Source organism: Cornus florida, unplaced genomic scaffold (genome assembly GCF_030987335.1).
Source record: "Cornus florida cultivar Cherokee Brave unplaced genomic scaffold, ASM3098733v1 CherokeeBrave_3.0.0_Hap2_Chr08, whole genome shotgun sequence".
NCBI classification, from domain to species: Eukaryota; Viridiplantae; Streptophyta; class Magnoliopsida; order Cornales; family Cornaceae; genus Cornus; species Cornus florida.
Genome location: NW_026775578.1, coordinates 16,844,264 through 16,864,063, shown reverse-complemented (window position 1 = coordinate 16,864,063; position 19,800 = coordinate 16,844,264). Strand labels below are relative to the sequence as shown.

Here is a 19,800-nt window from a genome sequence, read left to right as displayed (position 1 = left end):
GACCTTCTAATTTAAAGGAGAATATAAGTATTTAATTTAAAAATCATTTAATTTATTTTGAAATGGATCATCTAATATAATATAACTAAAATATCTTTCACGCTGTCATCGCTACTGAAAAATGAAAAGGCTGGATTGGTCATTCATGTAGCATTTGCTTTTCCCCTATTAAAATTTACTCTTAAAAAAAAAAAAAAAAAACACAAAATTTAAAATTTCTAGTTGATTCATGTCCTTGGGCTTTTACCAGAATCAAACAACTTTTAAAACACAACGAGCTTTCCGAGGGCCTTTTCAGAGGAGACAGACCCCTTTCTCAAACTTCCGTGATAAATCATACTTTTTTCCAACTTTGCCCTTTCATCAAAGCAGTTTTGGCAAAAAGTATTCTGTAATTTCAACAAAGCTTTCATTGAAGCTTACCATTTCCCCAAGAAAAATCAAACAGTGAAATCTATTGACCCCACAAGTCTCAATCCTGTCATTGCTCATTCAATACCAAGTTATTATGAACTTGGACTTTTCTTAATGTGGTATTACTACGACCTTTTCATATGCTTCAAGATTTTAAAGAAGTGATTTTGACCATAAACTACACAATCACCAGATGAGAGAACACTCCCTCCTCCTCCTCCCCCTCTCTAAAAACTTCTCTCTCTACTTTCTCTCTCTTCTTCTGCACCTGCAACACCTCTATAATTAATTATTACGGAGTATTATTTGTTTAAATTGTTGTATTTTTGAAGTTAAAACGAACTACCAACAAACCCATATCTTCAATCTCTGTTTCTTCATCTCTACTTCATCTTCAGACCAACAACGAAAGCATAAGCCCAACCACCATTGCTTGTAAGTCCCTCTAATAATCATTGGATTTGAAGTTAGAAATGGTGGATTCAAAGAGACCCACCAAAAACAGGGGATTCTATGTCAGGATGAGACTTGTACAGAGCAAACATGGAAGACAACCTGAAGATCACATCTTTTGTTACAGATACTTCAAATGGGTTCTCTGGTTTTCTCTCTCCTTCTATTTCTTCACCTCTTATCTCATCACCCACACCCCCACTACCCACGAACCCACTGATTCTCTCTCTAAAATCACCCCCCTTTCTCTCTCTAAAAGCTTACCATTAACCTCCCGTGTCCTCTTCGAATCACCCAGCACCACATTTCTACAACAACCCACAACCCATCAAGGTTTGTTGAAGGATTTGAAGGTGTATGTATACGATTTGCCATCCAAATACAACAGTGATTGGTTGTCAGACGAGAGGTGTAGCAAACATTTGTTTGCTTCAGAGGTCGCAATACATAGAGCTCTGTTGAACAGTGATGTACGGACGCTTGACCCATTTGATGCTGACTTCTTCTTCGTCCCTGTCTACGTGTCCTGCAACTTCAGCACCGTTAATGGCTTCCCGGCGTTGGGTCACGCACGGCCTCTTTTAGCGTCTGCGGTTCAGGTTATCTCCTCGGAGCTTCCCTTCTGGAATCGGAGCCGGGGCTCCGACCACGTCTTCGTCGCCTCTCACGATTACGGAGCTTGCTTTCACGCCATGGTAAGCGAAAACCTAAATCAAAGACAATGTTTTTGAATTTTGTCTGTTTTGGGAATCTAAAAATATGTTTTTGTTTTTGAAAGGAGGATGTGGCGATTGCGGATGGTATACCTGAGTTTTTGAGGAAATCGATAATATTGCAAACGTTTGGTGTCAAATACGAGCATCCCTGTCAAGACGTTGATAATGTGGTGATCCCTCCTTATATCTCTCCGGCAAATGTACGGTCAACACTCGCCAAATTGCCGGTGAATGGCCGGCGAGACATTTTTGTGTTTTTCAGGGGCAAGATGGAAGTTCACCCAAAGAACATCAGCGGACGTTTTTACAGCAAGTAAATTTTTTTTTACCATTCTTGTCCATAAGTAATACTCGTAGTTTTATATTAGAATCCCATATCAGGAACGAACCCAACACTATAACACTCAAAACACAATACGATTTAAGAACTTGAGAGTTAGAATATGAGAAATTCAGTTTAATAATTGAATTAAATTTTGTGTAATTTCAAATAATTAACATACCAATCAAACTCACTGTATTCAAAATTGACTCCCCAAATCGCTTATTAATCAATTAGACTAGTTTAATTTAACATGGCCTAATGTCTTGCCGTGCCGTGGGATAACAATTCTTGACCCATTTCTTACAAGTGCCGGTACTTGTCCACTCCCATTTAACACGATGCTATATATGTCAGTACAAATTGACACCTCTACTTATAGACTCGGCAATAATGCAATTACGATATTGACCCTGTCGTTTCTTTTCTTTACTGTTTTTAGGCGTGTACGGACGGATATATGGGAGAGGTATAGCCATGACCGGAGGTTTTACTTGAAGAGGCACAGGTTTTCGGGTTACCAGTCGGAGATAGGTCGTTCGGTGTTTTGTTTGTGCCCACTTGGGTGGGCCCCATGGAGTCCAAGATTAGTTGAGGCTGTCGCTTTGGGTTGCGTGCCGGTCATAATAGCCGATGGTATCCGGTTGCCCTTCCCCGCCGCCGTGCCGTGGCCGGAAATATCCCTAACGGTGGCGGAGAAAGATGTCGGGGAGTTGGGAATGATTCTTGAACACGTAGCTGCCTCCAATCTCTCCGATATCCAGAGGAATCTGTGGGACCCGGCTACTAGGCGGGCCTTACTCTTCAATGATCAGACGGAGAAAGGTGATGCTACGTGGCACATTCTTGATGCTCTGGCGCAGAAGCTTAACAGGTCCCACAGCCGTTAGAGGCTTTCTAGCGAATGGGCGGTCGACACGTGACGGGTTCTTATTGGAAAAGAAGAATTGACAGCTAATAATGGACTTTTTTCCGATGTGGTGGATGCTAATGAATTGAGATAGTGTTGGGATACAGCTGGTTTCATTGGGCTGCTCAGCTGGTCAGGGGATAGAATATATTCTAATAGATCCTGTGTTGCATGAAGGGTGGGGATTTTGTTCCTATGTGGGGTTTGAGCTGAGATGGCGTGGTGTTATTGGTTGAATTTTCGGTTTTGGCGGGACATTGGTGGTTCTGTATATATGTAAGAGTACATGTGAAAAGGAATATTTTATTGGTGAAATTAAATAAATACGATACGGTAGAGAGGTCCTCATGCTTTGTCATGCGGATCAAAGATGATATACAGTGTGAATTTCCTTTTTTTAGTTTTTAGTTTATTGAAAGAACTCAATAGCTGGTGGAAAGCAATAAAAAAAAAAAAAAATGACTTGTGTGTTGCTTGAAAAGATAACACTTTTGAGAAGCAATGCCATCATTCTTCAATTATCAATCAGTTAACAAAGATTGATCATGTCATATTTTGCATTATTATTGTTGACTGATCGATCAGTTTAGAAAAATGATAAATATATAGTCCAATTCTCATATATATATATATATATATATATATATATATATTTATGTGAACGGTGGATGTGCACCCACCACTTTCTGACTTTGGATCACAACTCGTCAGTTTATATCCGCCCTTGAACCTGTGGCATTTTGGATTCAAATAATAATTGTGGCCCTTCTGTTTTGTTTTGTGACAATGATGATATGTAGGGCATTGTGTGGACCCTTTAGGTTCCAAAGGTTGTAATTAGCATCCGTCACAATTAATTGACTAAACAACTAATGAAAGTGTGCATGTGTATGTGTATATACAGTTATACACAAATACAGGTCATTACGGAAAGGATTGTCTTTGTAACAACCAATGGAGTAGTAAAGGATGCTGAAAGTGACTCATTTGTTATTTGGTGATAATTCTTTCTTAATTTCCAAGGAGTATGAGTTGGCTCCATCACGGGAGTATGAGTTATCCATCATTGACAAATCTGCTGCATTTTAATCTTAATTTTGGAGTGTAATGACGAGAGTCTCGTGAACTAAATTTATTCTTTTTTTAATATGCATTTTAAAAGAGGGCCAGGGCAGAAAGGATAAATACTTAGCCATTCGGAAAAAGTATTTTTTATCAACTACAAAAGGATTATTTAATTAAATCTACCTTCTTCTTTTTTTACCATTTACCATGCGTAAATACTGAAAACACTAATCAGAAGATTTAAGTGGAACTATGATCAGGAGGAAGGGAATAGAATTCAGTGGACTGGAATATTCAGCAGCAGCAGCAAAAAGTGTTGGATATTGCATGTCGGGGCTTTAGATCAAGTTCTTAAAACCCCTTTTCTGAAAGACAAGTATGGACCTGGAAATAAATTTTTGAGCTGCGCAAGGAGTTCGAATGAAGGGCTTAAGTTATGGTGGTGGAGGATCGCATAATTTGTATGGTAACAGGTCTGTTTGGTTTGTCACTTGGAAAACAAAAATATTATTTGCAAATAATTATAAAAAATTATTATCTAAAAATAGACATTTTTTAAGTTAGTTTTTAGAAGTTTTAAAAACAGTCAACTAAGCAAGTTTTTACACAGTTGCATTGTCTTGCAAACAGTTGTCATCGAGAGTAAAAATCACTGGAACAATAATTATGCATGGATTGACTAGTGTAGTTCTTTGGGAAAATGATGTGAAGACTATTAGATTAGGTGGTAAGGGTTGTGTTGTTACCTAACTTAGTATCTATGAAAGGGACAAAATGATCCAGTGGTTTAATGGAAGGAGATGAGAAGTACAGATATCACTAAATGGCTACAAATCAGTTAGTATTTGAATTAAAACCTATCAATGTTTCTCATAGACTAGTTGACATTGAGATGTGCTAATGGTCTCCTCCTTTAGAAGATTAACACTGCCTTTTGCAAGAGAACCAGAAAAGATGGAGGGAGTACTATTATAAGGGACGAAACCTCGTGTGATTTTATTCTTTGTTGCATTGTTTATGTAATAATTTCACATTACTAAAGTAACAAGGAGGTTACAAATAGGGTTTATTCAATTTGGCCAAATATCAGTTTCAAATATCTTTAAAAAATAAAGGTTCATTTTCACTTTTTCGTCACTCTCTCCTTAAAAAGATGAAAAAAAACATCTTTGCCACTAATTTTTTAATTACATTTATTTCATAATATCAGATAACTTAAATGACTATTATACCCCTAGTTCTCTCTCCTCTGTTATGCTTCTGTCTCTCTCTCTTCTCTACATATACAGTTTAACAAAATCTCTACTGATTCTTATATTTTCATGGACAATAATTATAAATGGATTAAAAAATTAATTCGACACCAACAATCTCACACATCTAATCTCAGAACCGAGATTATTGGTTGGGTTTGTCTGAAGCTTTTCCGGTTGATGTCGATGAGGCTCTAAACTTTCTCTGTCGATTGGATGTCGGTTGGATCACCTTGATAAACAGATGAGGGTTGAAGCCTTCGGTTGTATTAGTGAAGAGGTTTTCGCCGCTGGTCATGGACTCGGTTTATGTGTATATTACAAGGACCCTAGCACTGTAATTCACAAAAACTCAATAATGGATAAAAAAAAAATTCACCATTAGATTTGGGGGTGTGTAAAATACCAAATGCCTTTATTTAATTGTTATTTTAAGGCTTATCATGGGTTTAATTTGAAAAGGAAAAGCTTGAAGAATGTAAAAATGGGGAAAACGGTACGGCTATCGCGGGGATGGCAAGCACACGTACGGTAGTGGATATGACAGCATGGGAAACTGCAATTGAGCCACCGAAGCCGATATTGGGATTGTGTGGGCGGTGGCGGCGGCGGCAATGTTGGGTAGGGATTGGGATTGTGTGGGCGGTGGCGGCGACGATTGGTGATGCATTGGGATTGTGTGGGCGGCGGCGGCGACGGCGACCTCGACGGATGTCTGTGTGGGCGTCTGTGTGTGTGTCTATATATATATGTCTCTGTGTAATGTCTACATATATATATATATATATATATATGTCTCTGTGTATATTCTTTCATTATTCCTTAATGTCATTTTTCTCAAGAGTCTTTACGGAAATCCACAATTTTAGAGCCTGAGTGACATCAACCGGAAAAGAGTGAAGAAGAGAGAGGAAGGTGATTATGAACAATCCCAAAATGGGTTTCGGCCCAGGAGAGAGAGAGAGAATTATGTCTTGGGTGGTATAGATGTATATAATGTATATATGATTTGGTGTTAAAAATTAAGAGTGAGGAGAGGAGAGAGAGGTGGTATGGTGGTGGTAGCAAGTGTGGGTGGAGATGGCAGTTGCTGGAGTAGGTGATGGCAAGGTATTTGGAAAAGAATTTTCTGTAAATCGCCCAATTTTGTGCCTTGACCGATCAGTCTTGTGTTTGAATAAATTGCACACACTAATGATAATACAAACACACACACACACACAATAAAAGGATTGTGAACATATCAATGGAAAAGTAAGGGTAAACATGTCATTTCACTCATTAAATAAACAATTTAGTAGGTTAAACCAAACTCAGAGGGTAAAAAGTGATCTGACACAAACGGTCAACTAACTTTTGAGATGTGAGTGAAAAACCAAATAAACGTATTTTTAAAAAATATTTGAGAGTGATATTTGATCAAATATGAAGGAATATCAGTGAAATTATCCCTTACAAATAATACCAACTTTGCATATACGTGTTATACTAGTGTATAATCTATACGCGGTCTGCGAAAAGGGATCCGAGTCTTACGAGAAACAACAAAAATGAAAGATTTTAGAAAGATATGGATCAAATTCTTAGTTTACGACTCTTTAACCAATTTGAAACCAATTTGAAGGAGGAAAATAATTGATAGCTAAGATTAAAGGTGATACGGGGAAGTATTTTTAAGGGATCATATGTTTGATTTAGGTGATACTTCTTTAGAAATTGAAATAAAATTTTAATGAATAGAGACAAATACATATGAAATAAATAGGCTGATAAGTAATAAATGGGAATAAATTCCATGCAGTGTGATTTGTCTACACACTCAATTTTTTTTAACTCCGAGGTATAGTTTATAGAGCCGGGATCCAATGTCGTACAACATCTGTGCCGTGTAGGAGAAGATCTGATCTTTAGTTAATTTTTAACTCATTAAAAGTGCTTAAATTCCTAAAAATAAAGCACTCTGTGGTTGAATTTGTACTATGAATTATGAATTATGAATTTGTACTATACTACTTGCCTCTGACGTAGTCTAAATTCAGACTAATGAAAAAACTTCGCTATGTGCCAATACCTGTAAGGGCTTGATAGGCCTTAAAAGGTTCTTTTCTGGCCATAAGCCTTTTAGGCCTTTTTTATTTTTTGTTGGGAGGTCCAAAAGTATCCAACATGAAAGCACTCTGTGGTTGAAGAGCCTGAAAAAACAGTATTTATATGATTAAATATTTCAAGTGTGAAACATCACAAATGAGCCAGCAAAAAGAATTAATGCACCCATAGGTGAGCCAATCACTTCTTTTAATTTGCTTTATTTTTTTTGAAAGATAATTTGCTTTATTTGGTGCGTATATATATAGTTACACCCATTTGGTTTCTTTGAGGTCATCTCACACACTCTCACACACTCTCACACTCACACACAAAACAAATAGTTGACAATGTTACTTATAACTAACTTATTCCAACACAACATTCAAATCTTTGGCGGCATGGACGGTCAACCACCCTTGCAACTACGTTTTTTTGGCGTGCAAGTGTGGACCAATCTCAAGTCACCCCCAAACAAATTGTCTATACGTGACTCAAGTGTGTGTGTGTGTGTGTATATATATATATATATATATATATATAAATAAGTCCCTAGCTAGTAGCACTCAGGTGTGAGGGTATGGTCTCTCTTGGGATCGAGACAATAGTCATACACCTTGTAGTTCCTCTGCACCCACGCCATAGCTGAGTACTGCTGACGGCTCAGTCCGGTAGAGCCTGCTGCAGAGCCCGTTGGTGGAAGGCACGACGCTGGCTCACCGGTGGTGCACCCACCTAGCTTAAAATTGGTGTACTTTCCGATGAACGGTTGGTATCGATAATCGGCTTTGTATTTTCCATCTTCTGTGGCCCAGGATGAGGCATCCCATATCGATCCATACACATACATAGGTCTTAGTGGAAATGTTGCATCGCTTTTTCTTGGGTACCTTCTAATTGGCACATCATCCACATAAAATCTGTACAACACACCATATATATTAATTTAGATAATTAATCATAAATAATTCACAATAAGAAAATCAAAGACATTAATCAGAATGATTTTTGTATTACATTTTTGCTTTTGTGAATAGTATGTGAATCATACAATTAATTAGATATTTAAAAGAAGACTTCATTTCAATTTCTAAATGTATTTACTACTTTGATCGAATACTATTTTTGAAATAATGAAACAAACATTCCTCTAGTGTTTTGGAGTTTCTCCGTCACTTTAGCCTAAATTCATGTCACATGCACATATTTAGTTAATTAAGTCCATGAACTAAACTAAATTTCATCCAAAATTGTATATTGTTAGTTGGTGCGCGCGTGAATTACCAGTGATGCCCTTTTAATTCACCAAAAAATTGATATTATATATATATATATATATAAAAAAGTCCATACGTTATATATGATGCAGGCATGGTGCTTCCCTTGACCTATGCCATACATGGTCAGCTAGCAATTCACATAAACATGTATGCATGTGTAGTATGAGTATAATGCATGCCCTTCCATACATTGAAGGATATACATATACATGCATGTGTGAGTGTGTATCTATCTATATATATATATATATATATATATATATATATATATATATATATGCTATATGACCAAAAAAAAAGAAAGTAACAGATCGATATAGACAAATATAAAGTAATTAACAACAAGTATAATGGTGAAAACAACAAGTTTACATGATTTCAGTGGGGTTCCAGAGTATAGCATAGTGGTGAAAATCTTGTGTTGGGTCGAACCAGAGATGAAACCTCATCTCCCTTCCTATTATATGATTTCCATCTCCACTTCCTCTCATATACACGTTTGTTTGCAAAGTATATGGCTTATCCGGCGTCGTTCCCAGTAACTCGACATCGATTTCGTCGTGGTTTCCAGGGTGATCCTCACCGTTCGAAAGCTGTCAAAATTGTTCATCAACTTGAAAAATCAATTCAATCTGCATTTTCCACATCCAACCACCATATATATATTTATATTATATAAAGAGACTAAGAGAAGAAAAACCTACTGAAGCTGAATAGGTAGTCTAGGTCCCTACGACCAACCACAAAATGTCAAACAATCAAAAAGGTAAATAACGCTGATGCATTTGGTTGAATGACATCTTATGATGTGGTCTTCGACCGCTTAATAAACAGTCTAGTACTTACATAGAAAGATGTAATCACTCCTGCAGTATAACCGGATTGGAGTTTGATGGCGGCACCGAAGTAACCGGACCTATACATAGTAAGAGACTTGAATCCACTTCCTACACAAAAAATAAGACGATGAAAATTATAGTCTAAAAGATGAAGTCTATATGATTACGACGAAGACGAAAAAAAACACAAAAGCTAGCACTGTGCACCACAAGGTGTATGAACTGTGTTGTTCAAGGTAGGTACCTGAGCTTTTATCAAGCCAAATTGTTAATGAGCCCTGGTTAACGGTTTGATGATCAGGACCCCAGAGATTTCTGAACCCTTGACTGAACCCTTCTGAAGCAATTTGTGAACTAGGGTAGTAATCAGGTGAAGGTGGCCTTTGAGAAATGGTCCAAGCTGGGAGCATGAACATGATGAGTAGAACAAAGTGGTGAGCCATTGAATTTTGAGAAGTGAAGGTAGGTATTTGTGTGAAAGAGAGTGGCATTGGCAGTTGGTTTAAATAGGGAGTTAGGAAGTCCAACACTAGAGTGTAGGGTAATAAGGAGGTTATTAGGAGTTATACAAGAGCCAAAATAAGAAACAGTTTTTTAAGAATGCATGTGAAGATAAAAATTAGTTAATCATGAATTCTTGATCAATTTGAAGATTATATATATATATATATATATATATATATATATGCATGTTCACTTAACTTCCCTTTTAGGAGAGAAGTTGTTTTCAAAAGAAACTTGTTCATTAGAGTTGTTCAATTGAGAAAGCAAAGAAGTTTGTGATGTGAGGGCATCAGTGGTCGGGTGTGGAACCCATAAGAAATTTATTTATTGGATAAAATATTGCCTAGCTTATATATTATTTAAGTTTCTAACACAATTTTTTTTTTTTTTTTTTTTTTTTTTTTTTTTTTTTTTTTAAGAGAAAAGTATCCCTCTAGAAGATGGGGCCTTTCAAAATAAAATACTATTGCCTTTTCAATCTAATACTCCTTTGTAACATCTATAATAAAATATATATATAATTCCTTTTTTTTTTTGGTACAATTTCTTTTAACAAAAAATAAATAATTGTAAATTTCATTTTTATTTAGCAAAAACTACACCTACACACTTTGCCCATTTGAAAATTTGAATCCTTAATTCTATTTTGGGAAATTGAGAGATACAATGGACTAAAATTCTTACACGTATGTGTTTTCCTTCAATGTGCATGTTTCCTTGTCTTTGTAACTTTGTCTACGTGAGACTTAGTAGCACGTTGAACTTCTCTGCTAAACAAAGAAGAAGCCACACATGAAGACCATGTTCTGCTGTTTTTTAACAGTCAAAAGATACATATCTTTGTTATTGTTACGTCTCTAAAGCATATGAATCAGAATCTTCCCTGCAATAATTTTAGGCCGTGAAAGCAAAAAAATTTAAATCGGTAATGCAATAATTATATAAATATGTTAAAATTTTAATTTAATTATGTTATAATAATGTAACAAGATATAACATGTTGCACAAGTATTGTATCTTTAATATAAATTTGTTGTATAACTATCAACGTAAACTATGCTCCATTATATAATATAAGTGCACGTACAAATCCCCTAAACAGGGGAGGGGATTTTTTTTTTTTTTTTTTGAAAATTCAAGTAAATTTATAAATATTAAAAAGATTACAAACACAGCCCACAGCATAACGTTATGTGGAGGCGATTAGGGTTCAAAGTGCATAACATTATTTATTATCTATGTTTTGAAAGCTAATTAATGATATACAGTGGAGTCTTAATCATTATTTTAATATCTGGTGCATAAGTCATTTCATGATCTATTTAGATTAGATTAGAAGTGAGTAATATTCCATGTATCCAACTTTTTTCAGAATCCTATTAACCGAAACAGAATGATTCATTTTCAGAGCTACCCTGCAATTTTTATATGGATACATTTGATTGATTGATTGATTAATGGAGGTGAAGTTTTTAACGCCCACTAGAAATTAATCGGAAAATAATAATTCTATGCCGACAATTTTTATACATTTTTCATGCCACAGATGTGAATAAACCACAAGCATTACATGCATAAACTAGCTAGTAACACAACAAATAGGATAATATATATATATATATATATATATATATATATATGAACATGATACCTCAAGTCTTCTCAACAATAGAGTTTTCTTAAGTTTCAACTACTTATTAAAATAAATAATAAAAAATCTACAATTAATTATAGATATATATATATATATATATATATATATATATATATATATATATATAATAATGATCTAAAAATCTACAATTATTTATATATAATTTTTACTAATAATGATCAAATCAATGATTTTAAGGCCTTAATGCGTGGATTTTGGAAAAGGTCGGCTCCAAATTAAGTATACAGGACATCCATCATCAAAAACTGGGTCAATCAATTGCTTTTGCTTACAAGTATTTACAACCAAAAAAAAAAAATCATAAAACATGTACACAAACCCTTTTTTTTTTTTTTTTTTCTTCTCCGAAAATTCAAGCAAATGGTATAAATAAATGCATAGATACAGCATATATACCATATTCACCTTGAGGCCACAGCCTCTTTGTTACTCAATTACTGTTGACTTGTAAAAATAAAAAATAAAAATACTGTTGACTCCAATCTATCATTGTTCAATGTATGTTATTCTAAGTCAGTCAGTCATGCATATGATATAGAATATGGATACACTGTAGAAACAAAGGAGTCGCAACACTGAATAATAAATATAGTCGTTGTACGGATACAACTTTTCAAATATATCATTTAAATCATTGATTTGGTGGCCAATAGCTTTCAAAACTATATTGTTATTATTTGGAATCCTCTTGCATGCTATAGCCTCTTTTATAGACTGCCATGAAATTGAGACAAAAAAAAGGTTTGGTTCAACTGTGTTGGCCGGCCGGCCGTGTCCTACGCCATTAAATGAATGGGGCCTCCTTGGCCGATAATTAAGTACTTCTAAGCACGTCTACATACAACCATACTATCGCAAAGAACTTAATGCCACAATCTTCTCCGTTCCTTGCGAACGGAAAAGGTTGTGGCACTAATAAAGAATTTTATGTACTTTATTTGATTTATTTCTAAATAAATTTAATTTTTATGGTTAGTGGTAGTTTAATATGGTATCACAACTTCTCTCTTTTTGATTTGTTAATTTAGCTGCTTCTTACACATAGTTTAAATTTTAGTTTTACTTAAAACTAAAATTTAAAAAAAAAAATTTTTAGAGTAAATGATAGTCTAACGTAAAGTTATTTTGGTGACGTATTAATGATAGGAAGATTTTTCTTTTTGTCTTGATCCAAATGTTTGTGGATGTATGCTACTGATTTAGTATACTTGTGATTAGCAGACGCATAGCAGGTTGCAACTTAATAAGGTATTAATAATTGAAACTTTGCAAATTTAATAGCTTATCCTCATCTTTCTAGTTTCTACATATGGAATTGGCTTCATATGACACTCCATCAGCTCATCCATATCTCAAAATAATTTTAGCATTACATCTCATGCATCATAGATATAAAATATATATAAGGTCTAATAAGTGAAGGACAAGATAAGAAGTTTAATAGAACAATATAATGAACAATACTTAAATCGAAGAAGAGAATGTATATAATCAAATTTTAAGGATTCGATATCGTTACGCATTTTTATGACGCTGATTTGGTCAATTTATAACGATATTGGTCCAAATCCATTATACCGCGACCGATATCGTAACTGCGAATCATGGTATATATATATATAAGAATGGAACATTATCACTAATGGAAAGAGCTTAAAACGAAGTCCTAATAGAACAAGTGTGCTAAAATGTGCTACTTCCATTGGTGAAAAACAAAACGATTGAATATATAAAATGGTATGTGAAGTGCACCAACTTTCATTATTGAGAAGTCTAAAGAAAATCAAATGCACGCAATCTTACCTTTGCATGTATAGAATCTGAAAGGTTATCTTTTATTTCAAACAAGTGATTTTTAGGTCACAATGCGGGGCCAAACCTAGTCTCAGAATGATTAAATATATGCTCACTATTAATTAATTGATTTTCCTATTAAAGACATTGCTTTAAAATGGAAGATGTGAAGTTGGATTTTCCTAATGAAGACATTGCTTTCAAGTCATCTTTAGTGACGATTTTATCACTAATGATTTTAATATACATGACAGATTCGAATCTATGAATAAAACAACATTTGATTGTTACAATATCCTAACTGCCGATGGGATGAATGACATTTTTTTGACTTTTGTAGTAGTTATTTTTATTTCAATTTGTAGTAGTTATTTTTATTTCAATTTGAATACAAATTAGGCAGAAGTTTCTCTAAATTGAGAATATCGTAAACTAAAGACCATTTGGTTATAATCCTCTCAGCTAGTGTGTATGCGTGAGAGAGATGTTCATTCTTGTAGAGAAAGTGTACTCCCACTTGTTCATATATATATATAGATATATAGATATAGATGTGTATGTGTAACTAATTTTATTCGTAGTCGATAGATCATCGATTTCTTTGTTACAAGTCAAGACACGTAATATTGGAAAAGCCCAACCGACAGTTTGTAAGAGTCATTTGATTAAATGTAGGACTACCGTCCAATCTCCATCCTTTAATGCTTTAGGTTTCCCACTCCAAGTATTATATATGCACCCGCGAAACAAAGGCATCATATAATTCAATATACATCTTTAATTTACCCAAAACACACACACACATATATATATATATACACGGAGACTTTTTAGTTTGTATAAATATGTTATTCTATAAATAAAATGACCAATTTAAGAAGGTTTGGGTATGATAGGGATAAGATTTCGGATTTTAGTTGGTGTTCCCTCCACATTATTAGAGTAGTACTATTGAATATATTTTGGCACAATGTCCTAAAAACAAATGGATTGTGCACGCCATTACTTTTGTAGTTTGTAGAGAGAGAAGATTATTTGGACTTTAGGGGAAGGAATAATTCTGCCAAATTTACCCTTTTATCTAAAATAGTCACGAAAAGTAAGTTGCATTTTCGTCTGCGCGTTGGTAGATATAGGATGAGTCATTTTAGGAAATATAGGATATTTCACCATTTTAGGTCGATCCGTTAGGTTTCTGAGATAGCATGAGCATGAGTTATTTTCTGTTGACGTATTATTCATATATAGTAAAGCAAATGACATTCAAAAAGGGCAAAATTTACAACTTCTTGAAACACCATTGGCAGAAACGATACACATGAAGAAATTCCACGGATGGCATGGAAAACAAAGATATGACAAGGCTAATGCCCATTGACTGGAGTTGAGTGAAGCCATTCTTGTGATCCTGTGAATTTTCTGACAAATGGGACGATGATTCTAACATAAACTGCGACCCAGAATAGGACACTAAGTGTGTCAACAATGTTGTGTGTTGCGGGTGGGATATGGAAGCTATAGTTGCCAACACGAGCATCCATTCTCTCGCGCAACACAAATAAGTTGCTCATTTGACTGTACAAACAGGAAGCAATTTTATGATGGCTTTCAGCTCCTCAACTTGGGTCACTTATATTTAGGGGTAAGCAAAAAATCCGCCAATCCGCGAACTTCGGATTGGATCGGATTACCAGACCCACGGATTGGTGGCGGATTCTAAAAAATTGAATCTGTAGTTCACGGATCAGATCACGGATTAGGCTGTCAAAAATCCGATCCGATCCGTGAATCTGATCCGTGACAATCCGTAAAATATATATATATATATATATATATATAATATTAATATATAGCAACTCTATCCGTGGCAATCCATGTGCCACATACTTGACATTTTTTATTTTTTAATTTTTTTGGTAAGTATTTACTGATAGTCTACGGTTTGAGAAGATTCGTGGAGATTGTTCTGCTACCCCTTTTTTTTCACTGCACGGCTAGTATGCTGCTTCCTTCTTTCTTTTTTCAGTTCACTCTACTTTTGAACCTTTGGTTATGTAATATTTGGCATATGGATCTGCTATACTTTTTTTTTTATTTCACTTCACTGCTACTCTTATGTAATATTGGCATAGTCGTACTGTTTTTTCGGATAATTTGGATAACTACTATCCTCTTGGTTATGTAATATTTTACAGTTTGATTATTCTTGTTATTATGCATTTAAATTGGGTTAATCTATGTTCTATTTTACACTTCTTTAATTGGATATAAAATTGGTAAAAAATTAAAAATAGACTAATTTAGAAAATTTAGTCCGCGAATTGGTTCCGATCCGATCCGTCATTTCACGGATCCGATCCGTGGACTAACGAATTAGTGGCGGATTCAAAATTCTCCAATCCGTTGTGAGCGGATCAGATTAGGAATGATGCCTAATCCGATCCGATCCGATCCGTGACCACCCCTACTTATATTTCTCTCAGCTCGGTGACACGACACACGAATCGCTTCAGCTGCAAAAGAGGGTGATTTGTATTTCTACTGCTGCTTTATCAAAGAAAGTGCATAGATATCGTCTTCTGCCATGGAAGTCTAGAAACTGCTCTATGCTTGATTTAGTATTCTATTTGTTTGGGAAATTTACTCAAAGATCGAACTATAGTGGAACTCGAATATGTGCTACAACTGCAGTAAATGTAGAATAATAAGGCTTGAAAAATCTCCATAAAGGCAATAACTAATGCAACAAGTTAATCAAATAACCAAAGATAATACAAGAGAAACATAACCCAGTTTATCAACAATATATATAGCTAGACATTGGGCACAAACAAAGAAAATTCATTTCGTGGAGGAGACAACATGAAAAAAAAATTGGAAGAACTATTTGATTCCTCTGCTATATGAATGCTAAGAGGATGGAAGAAAAGAAAATTTTGCCAGATTAGAAATTTTTTTATACATTCCTCTGTTTTATTTTCTTCTCACTTTTGGCAACCAATAGATTCCATCACAACATTCTTAATGAATTTCATTAGATCTGATAACCTATTTGAGTAAGGTTGGGGCTGGGGTTGATTTGTTGCAGCTGCTTGGTCTTTTGCAAGAGGAGGGAGTTAATAATGCATCACTTCGTAAGCAACAGAATCTTCTATATCTTTAAGAGTTACAATTGTTTGATTTGGTGATGTACATCTTTGATATGTCATGGAGCACGATTTCTCCGAATAATGCCCAATTGCGTGGTAGTACTTGAACCTCAGTCATAAGCACTAGATGATTCCTCATTTTTTGGGACTATAACAACGAAGCAATTAAATAAAAATGTGATCTAAAAAATATATAGAAATGATATTACTCAAAAATATAATTAGAGAACTCACTTGGCGTCATCAAAATTAAAGATGAGAAATGAATCACACTCCAAAGAGTATAAGTGCAAAAAAAACATTTCGAAAATGTGCAAATAACACCTTTGGTATTCAAAAGTCACCCCTGTAGCTTCAAAATAGTGCAAATAAATACTTCTGACCAACAAAATTAGCATGCCCCGTGCATGTGACCAAAAATTGGCCTTTAATACAAAAACTACTCTTTTGCACTACCCAAAATACCCCATTGAAAATACAGGATTTTTTTGCACACTCTTGAAAATTTATTTGTGGCCTTCGTGATGGATGAATCAGTTTTTTGTGGCCTTCTTGATTTTTTTTCTGTGTCTATTCTCTCTTTTCCCAAATGGGTTCTTCGTTAGTTTTCAGTTTAATCCAAATCACGGTTGTTTGGTGTTTTTGTTTTATAAATTTTGTGATTTGTTTGATTGTGTGAACGAGTCATAACAAGCTTTTTTGTTGTGAGTTGTGGTAAACTGATTGTAGGTTTGTGTTGTCTGGCTGGCTTTGATTGTTCATGCTATGCTCTTTATCTCTGAAAATCAAAATCAGATGATAACAAAGAGGATTGAACTTTTTAGGTTTTAAAACTCATTAAATCCAAAGAGAATAATACTCTTAAATTATTAGTGGGTAGTAATTTTTCTATAGACGAGAATTCTCACAATCCCCAAATCAACAACACAAACAAAAGTTTAACAAAAATAAAAAAATAAACAACACAAACAAAAGTGTCTATGAATCAGAGAGAAAGAGTTCTCAGAATCGTCAAATCGACAATGGGGATTCTTGGGTTGGTGAAGAACAGAGAGACAACGACAATGACAACGACAACAAAGCTAAAATTGATCATTGGGCACGAGCTCGAGAAATGGTGTCATCAAGAACATCAAAGATTGAGAGGGGGGAAATCCCAAACATGGTTGGTGTTTCTTCGCTTGTTCAGAAATGGACTTGGCTAAGCAAAATCAATCTGGCAGCATGTTTCCGCAGAAGACGATGTTGTTGTCGATTGGACTGATTGCGGAGTTCAGATCGATGAAGAAATAGGTATTGATCTATGGGGATTTTTGGATTAGAGTGCAGCCGTGGACGGCGGAGCTGAGGAGGAGAGTTGCTCTGTCGGCGGCGAGGGGTTTCCATAAATTCCGGCAGCGACTGCCATGGTGGCGACGATTTGCAGCTATATGTGTAGATAATAATGGGGTAAGTTCATTAGCCAAACGACATAGTTTGCGTCTTCAATTTTTTTATTATTATTAAAAAAAGAATATTGGGGGTATTTTTGTACTTTTATTTATTTTTCTGACTTTTTCAAGATTTTGAAACATGGGTGGCCTTTAAACACCAAGTTGTTATTTGCACATTTTTTAAATTATACAAGTGTTTTTTTGCACTTAACCGCACTCTAAAGGTGCACCTTCTTGACGAGGGGCGGATATGTACAGTTGTCTCTCATCACATATGAAGGGGCATTTTCAAGAGTCCAGTGCTATCCACTTCTCATGGAGCTAAATAAGATCCAATATGCTACTGTACAAGTATAAAATATTAAACTCAAATATGAAATGTTAAAAAAAGTATTTCTTAACAAATACTACATCCATTATATACTAATTGTTCACTTTAAAAACTTTGATTCAAAATTTTTATGAGTCAAAGTTACCGAAGTAGACATCTAATATGAAATATAAATAATATATAAATATGTAAAAGGAATATGATTAAAAATAAACTCAAATGACTCAAAACTAAATAATAATAGTGAATCAAAATTTTTAAAATTGACAATTAATATGAGACGGAGGTAGTAAATAAATAAACAAACAAACAAAGTAACCGAGTTTATCCGGAAGGAATCTAAGTTCAAATTGCTTTAACTTATTTGCTATGAACGGATTTTTGAGAAAGTTATTAATATTGGTATTTTCCTTTGCCCAATGTTTGTCAAAATGGTTGTAAATAACCACCACATTTTTCTTATTTAAGTCAAGGATAACATCTTTAGGGCCAAATGATAACTACTGTTAAGACCTAATAGTGTTGATTTAATACAATGATTATCATTGGTCGGGAGACAGAAAATTTTAACTTTTTCCTTCATTCATCCGATACTTCGTTCTTTGTCCTTTAGATGATTGAATTCAACTGAAGCAGTTTTGATACCAGCCTTCTGAAAAAATTCAAATAATTAATAAATATTCAATTGTAATAGTAGAATTTCATTACATGTCATTAAGCTTACGCCTTTCTCAACGTATGGGGTTTTAACAGTTTCTTGTCACCGGACATCATAATTGTAGCTAAAAACAAAGATCGAAGAAATTCAAACCATAGCAAAGAAGTTTACCGAACCCAATCTCGGTCAATGCAAGTCAATCCATCTTGGGATAAGATTGTCAACCCGAATTTGACTCGGGTTGGCTCTATTTTTTTCATCTCACTTAGACAAGAAAAATTAAAAATAATTAAAAAAAAAAAAAAAACAAAGAATGAGAGATTAGAGGAAGACAATAAAAAAAAAATTTTAAAAAAAAAAAAGGAAGAAGAGAAGATATATATAAAGAGACCTACTAACGACCTAACAGAATCAGTCTCTTACTTTCCAAAGGAATGTCAAGAGCTTAAATTTCAAAAGAGATATGTGTGTGTGAGTACCAACTAAAAAATAATAATAATAACAACTAAGAGGGACCTTAAAACATGGTGATATGTATGTGTATGTATGAATATATTATAATAGCCTAGGATGAAGAGGGTTGTTTCTAAAAGTGTAGGGGGGTAGTGACTAGAGTATATGCAAGGATATATTAAGGTTGTGTTGGCACAACAAAAAGGGACAGAAATGATAACACAAGTTATGAGGAAAAGGGAAAGGGAAGGGAAGAAATTATAGTTTTAACTTTTTGTCCTAGGTTGATTAATGAAGGAAAGTAAAGAAAAGGATAATAACAATGTTTCGGAAAAGAAACAAAATGAAACTATGGCCGCCTTGGACAACTTCTTTTGGTGAAAAAGCAATACAAGGCACTAAGGCTCCGTTTGACAACCGCTTTTGGTTCATGTTTTGCTTTTGACCCAAAATAGAAGCAAGTCAA

General features: G+C 34.6%; 2 protein-coding genes across 2 annotated transcripts; one reads left to right on the top strand and one right to left on the bottom strand.

The window, feature by feature from the left end:
- The first annotated feature begins 572 nt into the window (after positions 1–572).
- LOC132269610 (probable glucuronoxylan glucuronosyltransferase IRX7) lies at positions 573–3,336 on the top strand. The gene is made up of 3 exons (XM_059770867.1): positions 573–1,562; positions 1,646–1,896; positions 2,348–3,336. Exons 1-3 carry the CDS (start codon positions 888–890, stop codon positions 2,793–2,795), a joined length of 1,374 nt encoding a protein of 457 aa, XP_059626850.1. The 5' UTR covers positions 573–887; the 3' UTR covers positions 2,796–3,336.
- A 4,054-nt stretch (positions 3,337–7,390) lies between these two features.
- Positions 7,391–9,798, bottom strand: LOC132268444 (xyloglucan endotransglucosylase/hydrolase protein 31-like). The gene is made up of 4 exons (XM_059769290.1): positions 9,582–9,798; positions 9,345–9,445; positions 8,871–9,091; positions 7,391–8,138 (listed from the first exon to the last, which is right to left on the bottom strand). The coding sequence occupies exons 1-4, from the start codon at positions 9,778–9,780 to the stop codon at positions 7,775–7,777; spliced, it is 885 nt and encodes a 294-aa protein (XP_059625273.1). The 5' UTR covers positions 9,781–9,798; the 3' UTR covers positions 7,391–7,774.
- Positions 9,799–19,800: the final 10,002 nt, after the last annotated feature.

What these genes read in the sequence shown, in the direction of transcription:
- LOC132268444 (XM_059769290.1), bottom strand. Translation starts at nt 9,780, where the DNA reads ATGGCTCACCACTTTGTTCTACTCATCATGTTCATGCTCCCAGCTTGG. An exon ending in TTGGCTTGATAAAAGCTCAG is followed by an intron (nt 9,446 to 9,581) that starts GTACCTACCTTG and finishes TTTTTTGTGTAG; the next exon opens with GAAGTGGATTCAAGTCTCTT. An exon ending in TGGAACCCCACTGAAATCAT is followed by an intron (nt 8,139 to 8,870) that starts GTAAACTTGTTG and finishes TGTGTTGTACAG; the next exon opens with ATTTTATGTGGATGATGTGC.
- LOC132269610 (XM_059770867.1), top strand. Translation starts at nt 888, where the DNA reads ATGGTGGATTCAAAGAGACCCACCAAAAACAGGGGATTCTATGTCAGG. An exon ending in GAGCTTGCTTTCACGCCATG is followed by an intron (nt 1,563 to 1,645) that starts GTAAGCGAAAAC and finishes TGTTTTTGAAAG; the next exon opens with GAGGATGTGGCGATTGCGGA. An exon ending in AGCGGACGTTTTTACAGCAA is followed by an intron (nt 1,897 to 2,347) that starts GTAAATTTTTTT and finishes TACTGTTTTTAG; the next exon opens with GCGTGTACGGACGGATATAT.